General features: G+C 37.0%; 1 protein-coding gene across 2 annotated transcripts in view; it reads right to left on the reverse strand.

The window, feature by feature from the left end:
- LOC150092584 (DNA excision repair protein ERCC-8-like) overlaps positions 1 to 24,418 on the reverse strand; it is a 138,085-nt gene that overhangs the window by 61,852 nt on the left and 51,815 nt on the right. For both annotated transcript variants that reach the window (XM_090414801.1, XM_090414802.1), the window contains exon 3: positions 17,593 to 17,694. In XM_090414801.1, the coding sequence (XP_090270927.1) occupies positions 17,593 to 17,694 (102 nt within the window). The remainder of the gene's footprint in view (positions 1 to 17,592; positions 17,695 to 24,418) is intronic.

Consider the following 24,418-nt stretch of genomic DNA (forward strand, 5'->3'; position numbering starts at 1 on the left):
TTTTTTCCTTTGTTTATTTATTTATTTTAATCTAGAGGGAGCTTAACCTATGGACAGAACTGGTTTCTGCCAGCCAAAAACTTGCTTCTAGTCCCTTGCTAAGGCCACTGGGCATAATTCTTGCATCCAGATGGTGATATTGTAACATCACCCAAACATAAACTTGTGCTGCAGAATAAATGTCCATCCTATAATCTTTCATATTAATCAGGCATCTTTCTGAAGGAAAAAAAAAGTTTATATTCAGCCTACTCCAAAGAAAGGAAATAAAAACCAGAAATCAAGCTATACTCTTCTTGTACTCACCTCAGCTCTGTCAAAAGTAATAGAGAAAATCTTCAACAGCCAACTTCACCACCACCTCAAAGCTAAACAATTAATTTATGACCACCAATGTGGATTCCATCTCTCCCAATCCACAACATACCTACTTGCCATCTACAGACTCAAGCAAAAGAAAGGTTTACTCTAACACAAGTGGTTGGCCTACCTAGACATCTTCAAGACATTTGACTAGACCTAGCACAAGAGCTTTCTTACCAAATTACTATCTCATAGTCTACTGGGTTTACAGTCAACGCGGTTAGCCTAGTGGCTTTGCGCTTCGCAACCATATGCCTGGGGAGTGTCCCAGGTTCGATTCCCGTCGAAGACATGAGGAACTTGAGGATCTTCCTCAGGCATAGCCAAGTTAGCCGGTCTTGGGCATGGGCAGTAGAGTTTTTTCCAGTTTATCTAGCATTTTTCATCCCGCAAGCAGGCAAACCAGCCCCATGAACATATGCTTCTACAGCCAAAAATATATCCCCCCCCTCCAGAGGCAGACTAGGCAATAGGTCGGTTGGGAGTGGTACTAACAAGAAGTCGCATCTAAGTAACACGCAGACCCTGCATAGGAAGTGGGAATAATGCGTACTGAAAGAAGAAGTCTACTGGGTTTACTGTCTACCCTTTGCAAAGAGATTACCAATTTCCTTTATGGTGGCTCACTATGCAATATGGCAGATTGTTGCCTTTCTTCAGCTATCTTCCTACCAATGTTAAAGTACCCCAGAGCTCAGCACTTCCATCCATACTCTTTCTTCTCTTCATAAATGACTTTCTCCTGCTGACCTTAAACATTATCCATAGTTTTGCTAATGATGATACACTCCCTTCATATTTTTCATTTGACAAATCCTGCAGTACTCCAATATCTTGAACTACAAGATTTTCCATAATTGATATCTTAAATACCAATCTCCTAGCCATACTTCTACTTCTGCCTGTCTGACTTCTCTGTATAAACCAGAATGGGGGTCAGACAGAAATTCAGTGGAGTGTGGATATCCTTGTCAGCATCAATGCTACTCAAACACAGTCCAGTCTTATTTCACACAAGGAAGATCACACTTCACCTTCTCCCTTATCTTTGATCATATAATACTCAGATCTCTGCACATAGTCAGTTATTGCTTCGTGAATGACTTACAACTTGAGTATTTTCTATAAGCACATAACATCGATAGTTGCATCTGCCTACAAAAAACAAAGTATTTTTTCCATTCCAGACATAACATCTCACCTGCACAACTGCTAACACTGTAAATGCTTTAAGTGCTCGATGCTATCCAGAGCAATCTCATTGATAAACCATCTCTCACTCCAGTTACTTTCTCAGAAAAATTTTATTTCAGCTTTATACCTCTTCTGTAAGTATTTTTATGAGTGATGTTCTTCTAAACTAACTGCCATCATTCCTCCTCTCTCTCTCTCTCTCTCAAAATGGTATTTTCATGAATAATGTTCTTCTAAACTGGCTACCATCATTCCTCCACTTTCCCTTATGCTTCTAAAAACTTGAGCAACTGCTGGTCAACATGCATTCACTGTCCAGCTTCAAACATACTGAACCAACTTCTTATCCTTCTCTCAGATTATATTCACCTCTTTGCTTTGGAATAGTCTTCACTACTCAGTTTTTCCTAAGAATACAACCTTCAGTTATTGGGGGAAAAAAATGTATCGACAGGTTCCTTCTGTATTCATAACTACTTCTGGAAACAAGGCACTAGTATACTGTAAGCTTTGCAACCTTTCACATGTGCAGTTGATATACAAGCAAAAACAATTAAATGGGAGTAATCTGCAATCCATTTTAAATGATAGGACATTCATTTAAATTATACTATAGGATATTAACATATGCAATTTCCAAAATAATCAACTGTATTCAGAGAATTTTTTTATACCTGTTTTCCAGTAACATCATAAATAATAAATACTAATATCTAATGATTTTCTCTTCCTGTGGATGGATTGTGAAGAACCTTTATCAGGTTTTTTTAATCGAAGATGAGTTAGCTGGTATCATATGGGGGTGGTATGGTTTCCCTCCGAGAAACTCGAGTTTTTCATCCTGCAAAGCAGGCAAACCAGCAATCTGAATGCATGCAATTAACATACATAATACATTGGTCTCATAACGTGAGTTGCTTCAGCTATATATCTTAATAAACCAAACTCTTCCTGTGAATTTATGCACATCTTTATGTTGTTATCATGATGTTAGCAATGAATAACCATACCATGAAACAAAAATTCAGCAGATATTTATCATCACTGTTGGTCCTGACTTCATCTCAAAATTTTCCCACAACATTTCTGTAAATCATTTCCTGCTTTGATGTTTAGGTCATCAGGAACCAGATTTTCCTTTATGTTAGCTGTCCTGTCTAATGACACAAAGAATTCCTCTAGTTCTTCTAGTAGTATTACCTACAGTGGGACAACAGGTGCAACTTAACTTCCTGTTTTGGAACTGGCTAATATCATACAACTTGAAACTGCTTATCATTCAAAGTTATTGTTTTGTTTACTGTTCAATATTAAACCCATGGAGTTGCTTACTGGTCAAAATTACACAGGTTTGAATATTATAATTATATTCAAGCCTGCAAATTTTTTTAGCTCTACAGTCTGCAGAAGACCAATACACTTCCATGTAACATCCTACCACCATCTGTTGAAAAAAATTGCTATTATAAAATTCCTACAAGACAGAACATATAACATTCGAGCAATATGGAAGAAGCAAAAAATTCCATTTTAAACTCCAGTTTTTGTTATTTTTAAAAATAAAAATAAACAATTATAATTGGAATTATCATTCCAATGATAATTCCTATATCATTGGAATGATTTACAAATCATTCCAATGATCTAGAAAATGATTTGACAGGAAATAGTCAGTTGTTTGCTGATGATGCTTAAAACTCAGAAGAGCAATGGTAAATGAAGGTGATGCAAAGATCCTGCAAGAAGACTTAAACAGATTAGCAATATGGGCAAAGGTAAATGGCTGCCACCTTAATGTGGCCAGGTGTAAGGTGATACATTTTGGAAAGAGATCACAAGTTGAGTATACTATACTGATGAATTCAGGGACTTGGGAGTAATTGTAGACAAGCAGTTGAAGTTTAGAGGGCATATTGCAAAGGTAACGAAAAAGCACATCAGATTACATGGATGTTGAAGAATATTCTAACAAGCAGGGATAGAAATGTTACTGTTCCTGTATATAATGCTTTAACAACATCTGGACAACCACATTCCATAGTGATGAAGAAGTCGGTGGAAGAGGATCCAGAAGCAAGTAACAAAGAAGTGACAGGTCTATGGAATACTCCCTATGAGAATACATTGGTGGTCTGTTAGCTTTAAAAATTAGCTGAGAGACACAAAAGAAGAGAACTGACAGAAGCATTTAAGTTATTAAAGAGGTTTTATAGGCATGACACAAGACTTTTTTTTTGTACATGGCAAGAAGGTAGAGAACGTGGGATCACCAGTAGACATTGTTTAAGAGTGGTTAGCAAGAGTGTTAGGACTAAATTTTTTGCTTGGAGGGTGGTGAATGGGTGGAATTGGTAACCAAAGGTGGGTGGGTGTGCTTCATCAAATGAATGAGTTTAAGGAGGGGTATGATAGGTATTGTGAATAATACTAAGTATTATTAATAGTTATTATTATTAATTATAATAATAGTATTCTGAATAATAGCTCTCCCATAATCAGTCTTATGACTTCACGGATTTATTCTTCTTCTTATTATTATTATATTATTACTGCATAAAAATAATAGTAAGTTTTCAGATTTGACTTATGGACTGTAATTAAATGCTTTTAGAGTTAGTTCATCATCATCAAATTCCTGCCATGTACCCTCAAGGGGTGTACAGGATATGATAGTACTACATGAAATTTTTACATCATTACTAACTTCCTATCTACAATTTTCCTCCAAATCAGTCTGCTGCTTGTCAAGAAGCCGACATTATCAGATCTCATATTTCTATCATCTAATGCACTTTTTACCATATCAATCCACCTATATCTAGGTCGTCCTCTGGATCGTTTTCCTGCCAATCTGGCAGAGAACACTTATTTTGCTAATCTTTCCTCACCCATTCTTTAAGTGACCACACCACCTGAGATTAGCTCTGCTAACGCATTCTTGGATGCTGACAATGTCAAGTTCTTTCCTAATATCCTCATTTTTAATATGATATTGCCATTCATGCCATCTGTTCATGCCTCTAATCTTTCTCAGGATTCTCATATCTGTGGTCTTTAGTCTTTGATCAAGTGTTTTACTTTTGACCCAGCTCTCAGATCCATACGTTAAAACTTGTTTGAACACGGTCTTGTATACAGCTAATGTAGTATTCGGACTAATTTCTCTCTTATTCCATATGAATTTATTCAATTGACTTCCTACCATACCAGCTTTGTTAATTATGTTGTCTATTTCCATATTTAATTTACCATCTTCAGTAAAAATCATGCCTAAGTAGCTGAAATGTTTTATTTGTTCCACAGGTTTTCCATTCACAACAGTGTTGACATTTTCAATGACTCTGCCTATTTTCATTGTCTTTGCATTGCTGACCCTCGTACCATATCTATTACAACAGTTATTCAATTTAGTCAGGGAATCTTGCAGACTTTTAGAAGATTTATTTAGAGGTATAACATCATCCGCATAAAGCAAAGAGCTGACATTAACATCTCCAATTTTGATATCAGGTTTAATACCACTTTCCTTCATAATGTGATCCTTATTAGATAATGAATAAAAGAGGAGATAATGTACATACTTGTCTCACATCAGAATTAACATTAAACCATCTTCCTGTACTTCCTTCAATCCTAACTGCTGATTTACAACTCAAATATAGACTAAGTATTGCTTGATATTGATATAATGCCCCATTGACACCATATAACTGTAGCGTATTGAATAGCTTCTCTCTTGGCACCTTATCATATGCCTTTTCCAGATCAACAAAACTTAAATACATCTGTTATATATTCTGAGAAATCATGGGAATATAACAGATCTCTGTTATATTCCAATGATTTCTCGACTATTTGTCGTAATGTGAAGATCTGATCCTGACAGCTTTATTTGGCCTGAATCCAGCTTGTTCTTCACCAAGCTTTTCTTCCACAATTCTTCTCAACCGTTTCTCAAGTATACTAGCATAGATCTTTCCAGGAACACTCAGTAGGGAAATACCTCTGTAATTCTCAGATTCAGTTTTATTTCCCTTTTTATATATGGGTACTATGAGAGCTCTACTCCAATCATCGGGAATTCATCCCTCTGTCCACGCCTTCTGAACTATGCAGTGCAGCCACTGTAAAACTTTTATACCACCACCATATGGGGTGCTTAAGGGTCAAAGCTATATAACTGAGAGGAGCCCTCCACATAGCCTATAAAGGAATGTGGAGAACCGACCAGGGCTTCTGACCTAATGTCCAATCCTCACCTTCTCATGGTGCACCCTGTTGGGTATCTACTCGGATACTGAACGAATGAGGATGGGCTGGCAATTTGGGATTTAGCCGACCAAATTGTATTCTTATTGGTTAAACCAAAATAAAAAATGATGGTACAAAATGACAGAATTTCATGCCAGCTGGGGCGTCGCCCAGTTAAACAAGGAACAAGGCCCCAGTTGTTATCGCCAGGGAACCAGGTCAAACAGCAAAAACTCAGCTACTGGAACAAATATAAAAAAAAACACCCCAACTCGACACCACCAGAGTTAAAGATCAGTACTATCAACATAAGAAGCCTGAATGGCAAAGAAATGGAGCTAGCTGAGGAATTAGATAAGTACCAGATCGACATAATATGGGTGACTGAAACAAAAAAGACAAAAACTGGTGAGATCTTTCTGAGCAATAAATACAAAATGTTATATTCAGACAATGACAATCAAGGAAAAGAAGGATTAGCCATAGTATTCAACACAAAATATGAGGCTAATCTTCTTGAATGACAGTCAGTCTCAAGTAGAGTAATGTGGGCAAATATGAGAATGGGGAACTGGACAATGACACTTATTTGTGCCTATGGTCCCACAGAAGGTTCTACTAAGGTAGAAGTGGAGGAATTTTTTGATGCTTTAGAGAAAGCAACTGACACAATGAAAAAGGAAAGGTTGGTCCTTATTGGGGATCTAAATAGCAGAGTAGGAAATAATTGTCAGACATACAAAAATATATTGGGAAAATTTGGAGAAAAGAGCAAAGCTAATAATAATGGCAAATATGTATTGGATTTCTGCTCAGGACAAGGACTGGTTATTACTAACACTATGTTTCAACATAAAATTGTGCACAAATTCACATGGAGAGAAGAGGCAAGGAATAAGAAAAGTCTCATTGACTATGTTATTGTTGATAGTGATGTTTTCTCCCTGGAGCAGGCCACCAGAGTGTACAGAGGATTTGAAATTGGAAGTGATCACTATTTAGTCTTGAGCAGGATAAAATTGAATTGCATACTGAAAAGAATAACATGTAAGAAAGTTTTAAAGCAAATAAAAGTTGAGCAGCTCTCAGATGTGAACTGTAGACTAAAATACACAAAGATTATTGAAGAAAAAATGAAAGGGTTTGAGAACAGTAACCAAACCTTGGAGATTCAGTGGCAAACTCTGAAGAAAACATTGATTGATTCTGCCAGAGAGGCATGTGGTGAGGTTGTCAGCAAGGATAAAAAAATCAGAACTCCCTGGTGGACACAGGAAGTTAAAGAGGCAGTGAAGGAAAAGAAGAAAGCATATCAAAAGTTCCTGTCAAATAAGTCAGCTTGTGCTCTTAGAGAATACAGAGACAAATGCAAGAATGCTAAACACTGTAAAACTAGAGTCAAGGGAGGACTTTGGCAAGAATATAGAAAATAAATATCAAGAAGGTGGCAAAATATTCTGGGGGTTGTTGAAGAAGCTTAGGAATGGAGGAAAGAGTGCTGTGAAAGGAGTTACAGATGATAAAGATGATATGAAAACGGGAGAAAAAGATATCCTTGAAGTATGGAGTAATTACTTTGAAAAACTGCTAAATGAAACAAGCAGTGATCACAGCACAGTGGTAAAAAACACTGACCAGGCATCAGTCAGGAATACATATCCATACTTGATGTAGAAAAAGCCATCAAACGCTTGAAATGTGGAAAGGCAGCAGGAGTAGATGATATTCGACCAGAAATGCTGAAGTATGGTGGTATAAAAGTCTTACAGTGGCAGCACTGCATAGTTCAGAAAGCCTGGACAGACGGATGAATTCCCAATGATTGGAGTAGAGCTCTCATAGTACCCATATATAAAAAGGGAAATAAAACTGAATGTGAGAATTACAGAGGTATTTCCCTACTGAGTGTTCCTAGAAAGATCTATGCAGGTATACTTGAGAAACGGTTGAGAAGAATTGTGGAAGAAAAGCTTGGTGAAGAACAAGCTGGATTCAGGCCAAATAGAGGCTGTCAGGATCAGATCTTCACTTTACGACAAATAGTCGAGAAAGCATGGGAATATAACAGAGATCTGCATTTAAGTGTTGTCGATTTGGAAAAGGCATATGACAAGGTGCCAAGAGAGAAGCTATTCAATACGCTGCAGTTATATGGTGTCAATGGGGCATTATATCAAGCAATACTTAGTCTTTATTTGAGTTGTAAGTCAGCAGTTAGAATTGAAGGAGTACAGGAAGATGGTTTAATGTTAAATCTGGTGTGAGACAAGGATGTACATCATCCCCTCTGTTATTCATCTGTATGGATCACATTATGAAGGAAAGTGGTATTAAACATGATATCAAAATTGGAGATGTTAATGTCAGCTCTTTGCTTTATGCGGATGATGTTATACTTTTAAATAAATCCGCTACAAGTCTGCAAGATTCTCTTGACTAAATTGAACAGCTGTTGTAATAGATATGGTATGAAGGTCAGCAATAAAAAGACAAAGACAATGAAAATAGGCAGAATCATTGAAATGTCAACTGTCTTGTGAATGGAGAACCTGTGGAACAAGTGAAACATTTCAGCTACTTAGGCACGATTTTTACTCATCATCATCATCATCAAATTCCTGCCATGTACCCTCAAGGGGTGTACAGGATATGACAGTACTACATGAAAAAATTACATCATTACTAACTTCCTATCTACAATTTTCCTCCAAATCAGTCTGTTACTTGTCAAGACTCCAACATTATCAGATCTTATATTTCTATCGTCTAAGGCACTTTGTACCGTATCAATCCACCTATATCTTGGTCTTCCTCTGGGTCGTTTTCCTGCCAACCTGGCAGAGAACACTTGTTTTGCTTATCTTTCCTCTCCCATTCTATTTAAGTGACCATACCATCTGAGATTAGCTCTGCTAACGCATTCCTGGATGCTGACAATGTCAAGTTCTTTCCTAATATCCTCATTTTTAATATGATATTGCCATTGATGCCATCTGTTCACGCCTCTAATCTTTCTCAGGACTCTCATATCTGGGGTCTCTAGTCTTTGGTCAAGTGTTTTACTTCTGACCCAGCTCTCAGATCCATAAGTTAAAATTGGTTTGAACACAGTCTTGTATACAGCTAATTTAGTGTTCCGACTAATTTCTTTCTTATTCCATATGAATTTATTCAATTGACTTCCCACGATACCAGCTTTGCTGATTCTGTTGTCTATTTCTATATTTAGTTTACCATCTTCAGTAAAAATTGTGCCTAAGTAGCTGAAATGTTTTACCTGTTCCACAGGCTCTCCATTCACAACACAGTTGACATTTTCAATGATTCTGCCTATTTTCATTGTCTTTGTCTTTTTATTGCTGACCTTCATACCATATCTATTACAACAGCTATTCAATTTAGTCAGAGAATCTTGCAGACTTGTAGCGGATTTATTTAGAAGTATAACATCATCCGCATAAAGCAAAGAGCTGACATTAACATCTCCAATTTTGATATCAGGTTTAATACCACATTCCTTCATAATGTGATCCATATAGATAATGAATAACAGAGGGGATAATGTACATCCTTGTCTCACACCAGATTTAACATTAAACCATCTTCCTGTACTTCCTTCAATTCTAACTGCTGACTCACAACTCAAATAAAGACTAAGTATTGCTTGATATAATGCCCCATTGACACCATATAACTGCAGCGTATTGAATAGCTTCTCTCTTGGCACCTTGTCATATGCCTTTTCCAAATCGACAAAACTTAAATACAGATCTTTGTTATATTCCCATGCTTTCTCGACTATTTGTCGTAAAGTGAAGATCTGATCCTGACAGCCTCTATTTGGCCTGAATCCAGCTTGTTCTTCACCAAGCTTTTCTTCCACAATTCTTCTCAACCGTTTCTCAAGTATACTTGCATAGATCTTGCCAGGAACACTCAGTAGAGAAATACCTCTGTAATTCTCACATTCAGTTTTATTTCCCTTTTTATATATGGGTACTATGAGAGCTCTACTCCAATCATCGGGAATTCGTCCCTCTGTCCAGGCTTTCTGAACTATGCAGTGCAGCCACTGTAAGACTCTTATACCACCATACTTCAGCATTTCTGGTCGAATATCATCTACTCCTGCTGCCTTTCCACATTTCAAGCCTTTGATGGCTTTTTCTACTTCAAGTATGGATATGTATTCCTGACTGCATGCCTGGTCAGTGTTTTTTATCACCGTGCTGTCATCACTGTTTGTTTCATTTAGCAGTTTTGCAAAGTAATTACTGAAGTAATTACCGATGAAAGTAATTACCGATTTTTACTGAAGATGGTAAATTAAATATAGAAATAGACAACAGAATCAGCAAAGCTGGTATGATAGGAAGTCAACTGAATAAATTCATATGGAATAAGAGAGAAATTAGTAGGAACACTAAATTAGCTTTATACAAGACAGTGTTCAAACCAGTTTTAACTTATGGATCTGAGAGCTGGGTCAGAAGTAAAACACTTGACCAAAGACTAGAGACCGCAGATATGAGAGTCCTGAGAAAGATTATAGCTGTGAACAGATGGCATCAATGGCAATATCATATTAAAAACGAGGATATTATGAAAGAACTTGACATTGTCAACATCCAGTAATGCATTAGCAGAGCTAATCTCAGGTGGTATGGTCACTTAAACAGAATGGCCAAAGAAAGATTAGCAAAACAAGTGTTATTATTATTATTGTTGTTCTGGGCAACTCCAAGGAGTCGACAGACTCATCGAGGGAGGCCCTATCATCATGTCAAGAACAACTATTCGACATTCACACAGTATCTATCATACCTTGCCTTGAACTCGATCACGGTTGTAACACCCACAACAGACTCTGGAAGCTTATTCCACTCATTCACTACTCTCCATGTAAGAAACCTAGCTCTAAGACCTTTGTCAACCACGTTCTTGCCCAGCTTCCATTGATGGCCCCTAGTCCTCCCACCACCATTAATATTTTCAAAAATATCTTCTGGATCAATCTTATAGGAACTCTTCAGTAATTTGAATGTCTCAATCATATCACCCCTCCTTCGTCTCTCGACCAATTTCTGCAACCCACAAATCTTCAACCTATTCTCATAAAGTTCATTCCACAGACCTGCTATCATCTTGGTCTCTCGTCTCTGGATCCTCTCCACTTCCTCCCCATCACGAAGAAACCCTGGTGCCCATAACAGGGCACAGTAGTCTAGATGGGGTCTTATCAAGGCTCAATACAGAGGAACAACTTGTTTGTCTCTGCATGTCAAAGAATTTTTCAGAAGCCAAGTGATTTGGTGAGCTGTTTTAGTCACTTTTGCAATGTGCCCCCCTAAACTTCAATTCCCTATCCACCAACACTCCCAAATCCCTGGCCTCATCAATCTCCTGGAGTATGGTTCCACCAATGCGATATACTGCTGCTATTCTTTTCACCCCAAAGTGCATAACCTTACATTTTGGCACATTAATTTGACATCCATTTTTCCTAGCCCAGTCCTCCAAACTATCCAAATCATCCTGTAAAATTTTGACATCCTGTGCACTCATTATTGCTCTACCCAACTTTGCATCATCAGCAAATCAACACTTCCTCTCAAATCCTTTCTTATATCATTGATGAACAAATTGAAAAGCAGTGGTCCAAGAACAGAGCCCTGTGGCACTCCACCAGTCACAAGCTGTCTTTTACACTCCACTCCTGAATAAACCACTCTCTGGTATCTCTCCTTCAACCACCCTCCTATCGATCTCACCAACACTATATCTATCCCCATCTGCTCCAGTTTACTGATTAGGGTTCTATGTGGTATCCTATCAAAAGCCTTGGCAAGGTCCAGTAGTATTACTGTAAACCCATTACCCCTATCCAGTTCAGCCATCACTGTGTTATAAAACGTGAGCAAGTTACTGAGGCATGATCTACCCTTTACAAAACCATGTTGTCCCCCATACAATATCCCATTTTCATCTATCCAATCCTGTATTCTTTTCTTGACTAATTTCTCTAAGACCTTGACCTCGGCAACAGCCCCAATAAAATATGTTATAAAGACACACAAAATACTCTAAAAACACGTAAATCGTTCTAATATACTAAAAAACCAATTTTCTAAGGAAAAACACACACAAAAAACACCAAAAATCACCAATTTTACGAGCGCTAAATTGCACCTACCACTCACCATATAACCTTGAACCCTTTTTCCTAGTGTTCTCTTGCAGGTTGGCAGGAAAATGACCCAGAAGAAGACCAAGATATAGGTGGATTGATACGGTACAAAGTGCCTTAGACGATAGAAATATAAGACCTGATAATGTTGGAGTCTTGACAAGTAACAGACTGAATTGGAGGAAAATTGTAGATAGGAAGTTAGTAATGATGTAATTTTTTTCATGTAGTACTATCATATCCTGTACATCCATTGAGGGTACATGGCAGGAATTTGATGATGATGATGATGATACTTCAGAATTTCTGGTCAAATATCATCTACTCCTGCTGCCTTTCCACATTTCAAGCTTATGACGGCTTTTTCTACTTCAAGTTTGGATATGTATTCCTGACTGTTTGCCTGTTGAGTATTTTTTACTACTGTGCTATCACTGCTTGTTTCTTTTTATTGCTAAATGAAACAAGCAGTGATAGCACTGCTTGTTTCATTCAGCAATTTTTCAAAGTAATTACTCCATACTTCAAGGATCTTTTTCTCCAGTTTTCATGTCACTTTCATCATCTCTATTTCCTTTTACAACACTCTTTCCTCCATTTCTGAGCTTCTTCAACAACCTCCAGAATATTTTGCCACCTTCTTGATATTTATTTTCTATGTTCTTGCCAAAGTCCTCCCATGACTTTTGTTTAGCTAGTTTACACAGCGTTTAGCTTTCTTACATTTGTCTCTGTATTCTCTAAGAGCACAAGCTGACTTATTTGGCAGGAACTTTTGATATGCTTTCTTCTTTCCCTTCACTGTCTCTTGTACTTGTGTCCAACATGGAGTTCTGATTTTTCTATCCTTCCGAACAACCTCACCATATGCCTCTCTGGCTGAATCAATCAATGTTTTCTTCAGAGTTTGCCACTGAATCTCCAAGGTTTGGTTACTGTTCTCAAACTCTTTAATTTTTTCTTCAATAATCTTTGTGTATTTTAGTCTACAGTTCACATCTGAGAGCTGCTCAACTTTTATTCACTTTAAAACTTTCTTACATGTTATTCTTTGCAATATGCAATTCAATTTTATCCTGCTCAAGACTAAATAGTGATCACTTCCAATTTCAAATCCTCTGTACACTCTGGTGGTCTGCACCAGGGAGAAAACATCACTATCAACCATAACATAGTCAATGAAACTTTTCTTATTCCTTGCCTGTTCTCTCCATGTGAATTTGTGCACATTTTTATGTTGGAACATGGTGTTAGTAATAACCAGTCCATGTCCTGAGCAGAAATTCAACAACAGGTATTTCCCATTATTATTAGCTTTGCTCTTTTCTCCAAATTTTCCCAAAATATTTTCGTATATCTCACAATCACTTCCTACTCTGCTATTTAGATCCCCAACAAGGACCAACTTTTCCTTTTTCATTGTAATTTCCTCTACCTCCAACAATAGAATATATTGTTGGAGGTAGAGGAAATAAGAGATCTGGGGGTGATAATGGATAAGGAACTAAAATTTAGAGGACACATTGTATTGCCAAAATTGTGAAGATAACACAAAGGCTTTGAGGAATGATGTGGAGGACACTGATTGATGTGTAGAAATAGGGAGATTCTTGTTCCATTGTATAAGGCTTTGTTTGGACCACACATGGACTATTGTGCCAAGATTTGGTCACCAGGTTTTCAGAAGGATGAAGAGATGTTAAAAATGGTCCAGAGGCGACTGACTAATGTAGTTTCTAACCCCTGGAATGTTGAGTATGAGTAAAGATTGAGAAGATGCAACTTGCAGAGTCTGATGGACAGGAGGAAGAGGGAGATATGATAGAGACCTACAAGTTGGTAAGGGGTTGTTATAGGATCAATGCTGGAGAAGTTTTACAGAGAACAGTGGGAGATCAGGGAAGAACCAGAGGTCATTTCTGGAAACTGTATAAAGAGGGTGTGAGTAGGGGAGTGAGAGGCAGGTTTTTTTCATGCAGAGTTGTGAATGATTGGAATGCCTTGCCTGAGAATGTGGTGTCTGCAAAGAGTCTGAATATGTTTAAAGCACGGAATGATGAGCTGTGTGTGTGTGATGAAAGGACCTCCCAGATGAGTCTTTGACTCATTGAGGTCTTGGGGTGGTAATAATAATTCTTTACATCACTGGCTTCCAGTGTGGATTCCTGACAAAGTGGTGTAGAGTTTTGACAGGACAATATTAAATAACGATAGCAGTAAATTTTTTTATGTACTCTTATCATTATTTAATTTTATGTTTGTGTACACACACAGATATATAAATGAAATAAATAATCTTAAATTTCTGTAACATTATGCACTTTTCTAATCTTCATATGCAAAACAGACTGTGCTGCTTCAAAATTATAGGTATAGCAATTTTTACATATAAACATCAGTATTCATCAGCAGTGGTTATTTACCAGTACATTTTTCTTTAACAACAGGGAGCTGCATTTCAGTCAGCAAAAATCATAACATGAAATAAATACTAAACGTACACTGCCACATTAATCTCCTTTATGCTAAGGAGATTAATGTGCTGGATAACCGTTAGACAACCTGGAGCCACTAGGTTGTCTAATGTGAAGCGAATCGGCCCAGGGCGGAAAAGCAGAAGGCAAAAGCTTACACGTCGTGCAGTAGTGGGATCGCATCTGTGAATAGGCATTGAGAAATAGCCAGGACAACACAACCAAACTCAGTTTTTTGGATGGTATACCAGCTCGTGTCGTGCGTGAGGCGGCTAAAGAATTATCAGTTCCCTTGACCATTTTGTTTAATTTGAGCCTTGGGTCTGGGTCAGTTCCAAGACGATGGAAAGAGGGGAAAATAGTTCCGCTGCATAAAGGTGGTTCCAAGGCTGCTGTTGAAAATTACCGGCCAATCAGCATAACAGGAATCATTATCAAGGTCTTGGAGAAAATAGTCAAGAGGAAAACACAAGATTGGATAGATGAAAATGGGATACTGTATCAGGGACAGCATGGTTTTGTGAAGGGTAGGTCATGCCTCAGTAACTTGCTGAAGTATTATATCACAGTGACAGCTGAACTGGATAAGGGTAATGGGTTTACAGTGATTCTACTGGACCTTGCTAAGGTCTTTGACAGGATACGACATGGAATTCTAATCAGTAAAATGCAGCATATGGGGATGGATATAGGGTTGGTGAGATGAATAGGAGGGTGGTTGATAGAGAGATATCAGAGAGTGGTTTATTCAGGAGTAGAGTCCACAAGACGGCCTGTGACTAGTGGTGTGCCACTAGGATCTGTTCTTGGACCACTGCTGTTTAATTTGTTCATTAATAATATAGGAAAGGATCTGAGAGGAACAGTTCATTTGTTTGCGGATGATGCAAAGTTGGGTAGGGTAATAGTGAATGCAGATGATGTCAAAATTTTGCAGGATGATTTGGACAGATTGGAGGACCGAGATAAGGAGAATGGATGTCAATTTAATGTGGCAAAATGTAAGGTTATACATTTTGGGGTGAAAAGATTAGCAGCAGTTTACTACATTGGTGGAACTGTACTCCAGGAAATTGATGAGGCACGAGATTTAGGAGCGTTGGTGGATAAGGAGTTGAAGTTTAGGGAGCACACTGCAAAAGTGGCCAAATCAGCTCATCAAATCACTTGGTTGCTGAAGAATACGTTGACAAGCATGTTATTGTTCCTCTTTATCGAGCCTTGATAAGACCCCATCTCGACTACTGTGCCCAGATTTGGTCACCTAGGTTTCTTCTTGATGGGGAGGAGGTGGAGAGGATTCAGAGAACAGTGGGAGATGAAACAGTGTCGAGTGACCAAGATGATAATAGGTCTGTGGAATGAACCTTATGAGAACAGATTGAGGATTTGTGGGTTGCAAAAATTGGTTGATAGGCAGAGGAGGGGAGAGATGATTGAGACATTAAAATTACTGAAGGGTTTCTATAAAATTAATTCAGAAGATATTTTTGAGAACAGGGCTGGTTGTGTGAGGACTAGGGGAGGGGACATCCATGGAAGCTGGGCAAAAGTGTGGTTAGTAAGGGTGTTAGAGCTGGGTTCTTTACTTTTAGAGTGGTGAATGAGTGGAATGGGCTGCCAGAGTCTGTGGTGGATGCTGTGACAGTGAATGAGTTTAAGGCGAGGTATGATAGATACCGTATGAATGTCGAATAGTTGTAATGAACATGATTTGGGTCCTCCCTCGATGAGAGTAAGGACTCCCTGGAGTTGCCCGTAATAATAATAATAATAAAGAAGATTTATACAGTGATATTCTGGGACTTTTTAACAGCCATGGCATATGATAAATTGATATACAAGCTAGAGAAGATGAGGCTGAATAATAGATTGGTTAGGCTGGTTTAGAGATTGACACTTTGAATGATACCAGCAAGTTTTGTAAATGGTAGGCAATGTTCCAGGAGATAAAGGCGACTGTAAACAGAACTTTGTGCTGCACTACAAAGTTCTGTAGTTGGGCCCCCTACTGTGTAACTTATTTTTCAATGAAGATCTTCAGTTGGTTGCTGATGCTAATGATGCAAAGTTGGTGAAAATTACAAGGAGTGGGTTCTGATGTTCACTCTTCAGGAAGATATAGACTTTTAGCTTGGACAAATGAGTGAAGTTAACATTTTCATGTTAACAAGTGCAAGGTGTTATGTTACACTTTAGAAAGGAGAAGTATAATGCTATGTACCGCTATACTGGTGGAATGATACAATACTACAGGAAGTAGATGAGAGTAACATCTGGGGATGTGAATGGCAGTAGCCTGAAGATTACAGAGCATATTGCAAATATTGTGAAGGCTATATAATGCATTAGTGCTATGATAATGCACACTTACAAGTAGGAATAGCTAGGTAATGTTTTGCCACTTTATAAAGAATTGGCCAGACCACACATAGACAACTTAACTCAAATTTGGTCACTAGTTTCTGATGTCATAGTGAAATTCTACAGAAGACTCAGAGATGAGTAACTAAGGTGATTATGATGCAAAGTTGGAATGTTGTTATGAAGTGAAGCTGAGAAATGCAAATTGCAAAGGCCAGTGAAGAGATGATGTGATAGACATTTAAGTTAAGTGAGAGAATTTTACCAGAAGAAAACAAGAGGCCATCCCTGGAAGTTGTGTAAAAGTGTGGTAAAGAAGGAAGTGAGGAGTAGATTTTTTACATAGAGAGTGGTGGTTGAGTGAAAAGTGTTGTGAATGCTATGAATGAGTTACGCTTTAATATGATAGGTATGTTGCTCACTGAATGAGACCTCCTATGATGGATCTCTTGCACTGTGGAGATTTGTTATTATAATAATAATAATAATAATAACATTTGGTCTAAAAAAAAATGAAGCATTATTATAAAAGTAGTAAGATTTAAAGTTTTCTTAGCAAAGTTCAGAACAATGCAATACTTTGTAAGACTTCACAATGATCCTTCATCATTAAACTAACGACCCTCTTGAATAGTTTTGATAATAAAGATTTCCAAGCATAGTTATTTCAAAAGGAAGAGGACATGCCTTATTTAAAAAATTCAACTTCACAAAGAAGATTTAAAAATAAAAATATGAAGAGCATATTAAAATACTTACTTCTCTACTTTGCAGATAACCTTACAAGTATAATGCGGCTCACCTTTAAAATTATATAAATCATGAATACAAAGGTTTCCATTTGCGCCTGCAGAAAGCAAACTAAAATAAAGAGCAAAGTAAATTCAAAAATAATTACTCAAATGTTTAAATAAATATTGACAGCTCTCTTAAAAAAACTATATTTAAAAACCATAAATGATAATGTCACACTTCATTAAAAAATTGTTCATTAAACAATTACAATTTGTAATTGTTTAATTACAATCAATTATAATTCACTTCATTAAAAGCACAGAAAACACAATCTCAGTTTTAAAAAGAATGGATTTGTTGTGACAGGCTACTATTTAATAGAAATGTTAAATTTTTTTATAAACCGTTGAAAAAACGTAATGGAAAAATTTATAGTTGTTCTATTTAAGTGTAAGGTTTTTTTGGGATTTGGTTGTCCAAATTATTCTGTATTGGCTTAAATGAAAACAAAATGATACAACTAGATGAAATGTCATGCTAGCTATGAGTTACCCAGTTAAGCAACACTCTCCCTATTTCTTTATCAGCAAAAAGGGCAAACAGTGAAATGTCAGCAACTGGAAAAAACTCAAACTCAACATCAGCAGAATTCAAAATAGGCACCATTAAACTAAGTATCAAAAGAAAAGTAGTGAAACTGACATAATTAGTTAAGTACCACATTCAAATAAGATTTTTATGGGAGATTCTTCTAAATAACAAATAGAATATGTTATATTAAAACAGCAATAATCAGGTATAATATTTAATACTGAACACAAAGATAATCTTGAATGGTAGGCAATATCATTATTATTAACATCTGACCTCCATGGAGTGAGAGACTCATCGTGTGAGGAACACTATCACACAAAGCTCATCCAGCAATGCCTTAAATTGATTCACTGTGTCTACATTCATAACACATTCAGGCAATGCATTCCACTCACCAACCACTCTCCAAGTTAAGAACCTGCTCACACCCTCCTTATACAGTTTCAAAGAATTTTCTACAAAAAATCTCTTCCATGTCAACCTGATAACTCCTGACTAACTTATATATCAATATTATCTCCCCCCTCCTACACCTATTTACAAGGCTTTGAATTTACATTCTCTCAATCTGTCTTCATATTCCACACTCCAAAGACCACTGACCATCTTTGTGAATCTTCTCTGGACCCTTTCTAACATATCCTCATCACCATGAAAACCCGGTCACCAAATCTGTGCACAATAATCCATATGAGGCCTGATCAAGGACTTATACAATGGCATCATAACTTCTTTATTTCTGCACATCAGGGTCCTCTGCACCATTGCCATTATCAGATATGATGTCTTCACAACTTGTGAAATGTAGCTCCTGAATTTCAGGTCCTTGTCCACCACCACTCTCAGATCTCTCTAATTCCTTTAAAGTTTCCCCAAAAAGTGTATACTTTGGATCTCATCATTGCTTACCAGATTTCAAAATCTTACACTTTGAAACATTGAATCGATAGTTCCACTCATCCAATCTATTCTAGTTCTCCTAGAAGGCCATAACATCTGATTGACTCTGTGTTGCTCTCCCCAATTTTGCATCATCTGCAAACAGCTGCATATCACTAGTTAAACCCATCCCAATATCATTAATATACAAAATTGAACAACAATGGAACCAAAACTGACCCCTGTGACCTGCCTCTTTCAAGATACTGCACCCCTCCCACACACACACAACTTTCTGATATCTGTCTGACAACGTCAATGATCCAACTCAGAAGTTTCTTATCCAATCCCATCCATTTCAATTTATTTAACAGCTTGTCGTATGGCAGTTTATCAAAAGGTTTTGCAAAATCTAAGTATACCACTGTGTATGCATCTCCCTTGTCCAAGACATTTGTCACCTTGTTATAGTAAATAAGTAAATTAGCCAATTCCTTCACCATAACTGAAGTTATGGTGAAGGAATTGGCCAATTGGCCTTTAATTTCTAGCCACAACCTTATCACCACCTTAATGCAGTGGAACAATTTTACCTTCTTTCCACTCTCTTGGAACCTGCGCTGTTGTAAGACTCTTATTAAACAGGCATGATAATGTTACTGCCAATTCCCTGGAACATTCCATTAGGACAAATATGTCATCAAATCCTATCATCTTTATTGACATCATTTATTTCCTCATATACCTCCTGCTCATTCACAATTAAGCCATCCTGTCCTATTCCTCTACACTTGAGTTTCTCATGATTTCACCCTGATGAGAATGAAACTTATCAATATATAAATTGATAAGTTTCATTATCGATGAAATTATAATATTTATAATTTCATTATAAATATTATAATAAATTGATTGTCTAAAAAAAAATTATAAATTCATTACCGAGTACCTCAACAATGTCTTCTGCAGCAGTTTACATTCTGCCATTTTGATTCATTAACATTATCTTACCATAAACATTCTTCCTTCTACTTACCACATATCTAAAAAAAAAAAACTCTAGGTATCTCTGTATGATTTGCTAATTTCTGTTCATACTGCACTTTTTTTTGTCCTTACTGAGTAACTCTCCCTCCTGGCCTGCTCTTTATACTCTTCATATAACTGATTATTACCATTATTCATTATTTAAATTAAGGAGATATTAAATCCCATTGTTTTAAAACCGAATAAGAAACTCAAAGATTGGAATCAGTATATAGTAAACTATAAAAGTATTGGCGATTACTAGTGTGAGCTAATGCAAGTAGTCCTAGTACGTAGTACAATACCGGGCAACTCGCAGCAAAGGTGGTAAAGTTCTGATCACTATTCTTGATATTTTCCATAATGTAAAAACACATTTCCTAGGAAATGTATGCTGTTATTACATTATGGTGGGAGGTCACTACCCAGACCGGTTTCAGCCTTTTTTGAGACTTTATCAGTGAGTCTTTGAGTTTCTTATTCGGTTTTAAAACAATGTGGGATTTAATATCCCCTTAACTTAAATAATGTTTATATCGCTGAAATGAAGCCTATTGGCTCTTTATATTTGAGTAACCATTATTCATCTTGTACTTCCCCCAAATTTCATGCTTCATTCTCTCATTCATCCATTGTACATCTACCTTATTCAGCCATTTGACCTTCAAAATACATTCACATATTGATGCTGTTATGTATTTCTTTGTCAGTTCCCAAGCAGCATTTATTTCCTTACTGCTCAACTTCTCATTCCATGATATTTGTCCAAGCTGTTTCCTGAGCTTGTCCTAATCACTAGCCTTGTATTTTCACATATATCCTTTCCTCACAGAAGTCTGCATATGGCTAGCCATAACCAGGATGATCACTCTCACCAACTGGAAGAAAATGCGAAACTTACAATTACTCTGATGGAATTATCAGATTCAAAACTGACCGATGTTCTGCCCTTTTTAAAATGCTTAGACCACTCGTAGCACTGCATTTGGGTTCATACAATACTCCCCATATGCTTGGTTAAGCAACTGAAATTTCTTTGTAAAATTTTTACCAAGTTTGGAGCAAAATTTCACGCATGCACACACACGTTGTTATTCAAGTTCTTTCAATGTCACTAATCTGACAAACAGCTTGTGCATGTGCTCACTTCAGTGGATGTAACTTGATGATTAATGCTCATAGCAGAATGGGGCAGTTTGTTATCAAAAGCAGTTTGTTGTCAAAACCTGCCAATAGGCAGGTTTTGACAACAGGCAGGTTTTAAATAGTTGGCATGCTATTTAAAAAGTTTGGTCGCTTTTTGAACACACCTTGTATTGCAAAAGTGGCTAGAGCAGCTTATTGGATTACTTGGTTACTGAAGAATACTCGAAGAGCAGAGATAATCAGTTATTATACATCTTTACAGAGCCTTGGTAAGACCCCCATCTTGACTACTGCTTGCAGATATGGTCACCTGGGTTTCTTGGGGATGAGAAGGAAGTGGAGAGAATCTAGAGACAAATGACCAGGATAGTAGCAAGTCTATGGAATGAACCTTATGAGGACAGATTAAAGATTTCTGGGTTACATAAATTGCTCAACAGGCAGAAAAGAGGTGATAATACGATTGAGACATACAAATTACTGAAAGGTTTTTACAAGATTAACACAGAGGAAATTTTTCAGAACAGTTCTGGTGGTAGAACTAGGGGCCTTCCTTGGAAACTGAGTTAGACTGTAGTTAGCAAGGATGTCAGAAATGAAAGCACTCGGCAACCCATTCCACTCATTTACCATTATCTGAGCAAAAAAGTGGAATGGACTGCCAAGTCTGTTGCGGGTGCCATGAGTGTGAATGAGTTCAAAGCTAATATGATAGATATTGCACAAATGTTGGATAGTGCTTGGCATGATGTTTAAAGTCTCTCTCTCAATGAGTCAAATGACTCCCATATAGTAGCCCATAATATTAATAATAATAATAAAAAAAATAGACAACACAATTAAAAAGCTAGTAAGAAAGGAGCCAGTTGGACAAATTTATATGGAATAAGAGAGGAATTAGCCAAAAAACTAGAAGTATACATACAAGACAGTGTTTGAATCAGTTTTGAGGTTATGGATTTGAGTTTTGATTAGAAATAAAGCACTTGATCAAAGATTTGAGACCACAGATATCAAAGTTCTGAGAAAGATTAGAGGAGTGAACACATGGCTTCAATGGCAGAATCATGTTAAAAACGAAGCTATTAGGAAGGAACTTGACATTGTTAGCATTCAAGAATGCGTGAACAATGCTAATCTAAAATGATAAGGTCACTTAAACAGAATGGGAGAGGAAAGGTTAATAAAACAAGAGTTTGATGCCTATATGAAAGGAAAAAGAGCCAAAGGAAGACCAAGATCTATGTGAATTGATTCAGTCAGAAGTGTCATTCTAGAAGACCAAAATGTTAAATATGACAACACTGGAATGCTGAAAAGTAAGACTAATTTGTAGAAAAATTGTTTATAGGAGATTAGTCATAATGTAAATTTAATCATCTAGTACTGTCACAGCGATCGATACACCTCTTGAGGGCACACATCAGGAAACTGATGATTTTTTTTTTTTTTTAGATACTTTCACATAAGTTAGCTTTCATGAACACACAGAGAATTGTGTGTTCATGAGAACACACAATTCTCTGTGTGTTCTCAAGAACATCATGATCTAATGGCAAAAAATGTTCTACACAATTTCTTCTTTTTCATAGACTACTTCTTTCATTTCCTGTGTCCATTGAGTTTGTTTTTTTTTCCTAAATATATATCCTTGCTCACCTTACCATATCTGATTATTTTAGATACATGTGCCAAAAATGAGTCCATGCCGTTAGCCTAGTGGCTGTGCACTTCGCAACCATATACCTGGGGAAGGAGTGTCCTAGGTTCGATTCTCGTCGGAGACGTGAGGAGCTGAAGGATCTTCCTCAGCCATAGCCAAGTTAGCTGGTCTTGGGCAGTAAGTTTTCCCCCCAGTTTGTCCTGGAGATTTTCATCCCACAAAGTAGGCAAACCGGCCTTGAGAACTCAACACTACAGGACATAGGATACACTGGAGGGTAGGGTTGACCACCTTAACCTGTGACCAGTTTGAGGTCCGATGACTAATAAACCCTCGACACCACGAGGTAAAAGAATGATGATGATGATGTGCCAAAAATGTAGGAGAAAAATTACAGATTATGATCAGTGGCATAAGGCTAGTGAACAACAGATTATTTAAAAAAAGTAAGAGTTGCATAATGGTATAAATGGAAAAACACAAGTTAACAGAAGAAGCATTACATTATTTAAAAAAAAAATTATTTGTGATGTCTGATTAGAATGAGACTTTCCCCCATCTTGGGTAAGGAGAGGCAGTCATTCCGATTCACTTTTGGACAATACAGCCAGGCTTCAGTGAGTTCTTCTTTTTGAACAAATGTTCAAACTTATGGCAGCACCAATGGAGTAAGCATGTTTCAGACTAGAGGATACAGTGGTCAGTATCAATTCTATTTTGTACTAGGCCAGATTCTTATTAACAATGTAAGATTGGTGTTTTGTAATATTTTCTCCACAGAATGTCCAGTTTGCCCAAAGTAGGAAAGGACAGTCTCTTCACCAGGAAGAGAAAGACGAGATTGTATATCTTTAGATGTGAAATAAGAGAAGAGTTAGTTGAAAGGAATAAATGTGGCCATTAGTTTATATTCTTTAAAGATTCCTGAGATTGGTTCAGAGATGCCAGGAATGTACGGGATTGGAACGCTCCATGCTATTTTATAGTGGTTTAAATTAGACTAGTAGGAATCAAAAACATCAGCTCCCAAACTTGTTTCCAAAGAACAAATTCTAACAATGATTTGTGACATCCAGCAAGAATGTGTCATGTCCACAACCACCAAAACTGTGATTCTTCAAATCAATTCAGGACTTGAGATTATTCAAGTTATATATTAATGCTGTTTTTTTTAACTTCCACCGCAATCATGTTCTACAGTTAGTGAACAGATTCTTGCAATTTACTAGTCATAATTTGTAAACATGTATATCTGCATATATTGTACATATTTACTTTCACATAAGGTCTCAACAATGGGGGGAGAGGGTTGCTAGTGTTGTATTCGAACTGTATTAAGAAAAGTGTTTATTAAAATTATATTGTGAAACTTTTTGTAATAGTGCTTTTGCATAATAGTCAGAATGGATAACAGGTATTGTACTTTGGTATAGTGATTTTAATTTTGTTGTCTTTGGTTGTTGCTGTTTGGTTCAACATACTAATTATTACAAAAATGGTGAAAGTAAGGAAGCAAATACCAACAGCATAGAAAATTTCAAC

This window comes from Typopeltis vanoorti, chromosome 25 (genome assembly GCF_054136105.1).
Source record: "Typopeltis vanoorti isolate ZY-2024b chromosome 25, IOZ_Tvanoo_1.0, whole genome shotgun sequence".
NCBI classification, from domain to species: domain Eukaryota; kingdom Metazoa; phylum Arthropoda; class Arachnida; order Uropygi; family Thelyphonidae; genus Typopeltis; species Typopeltis vanoorti.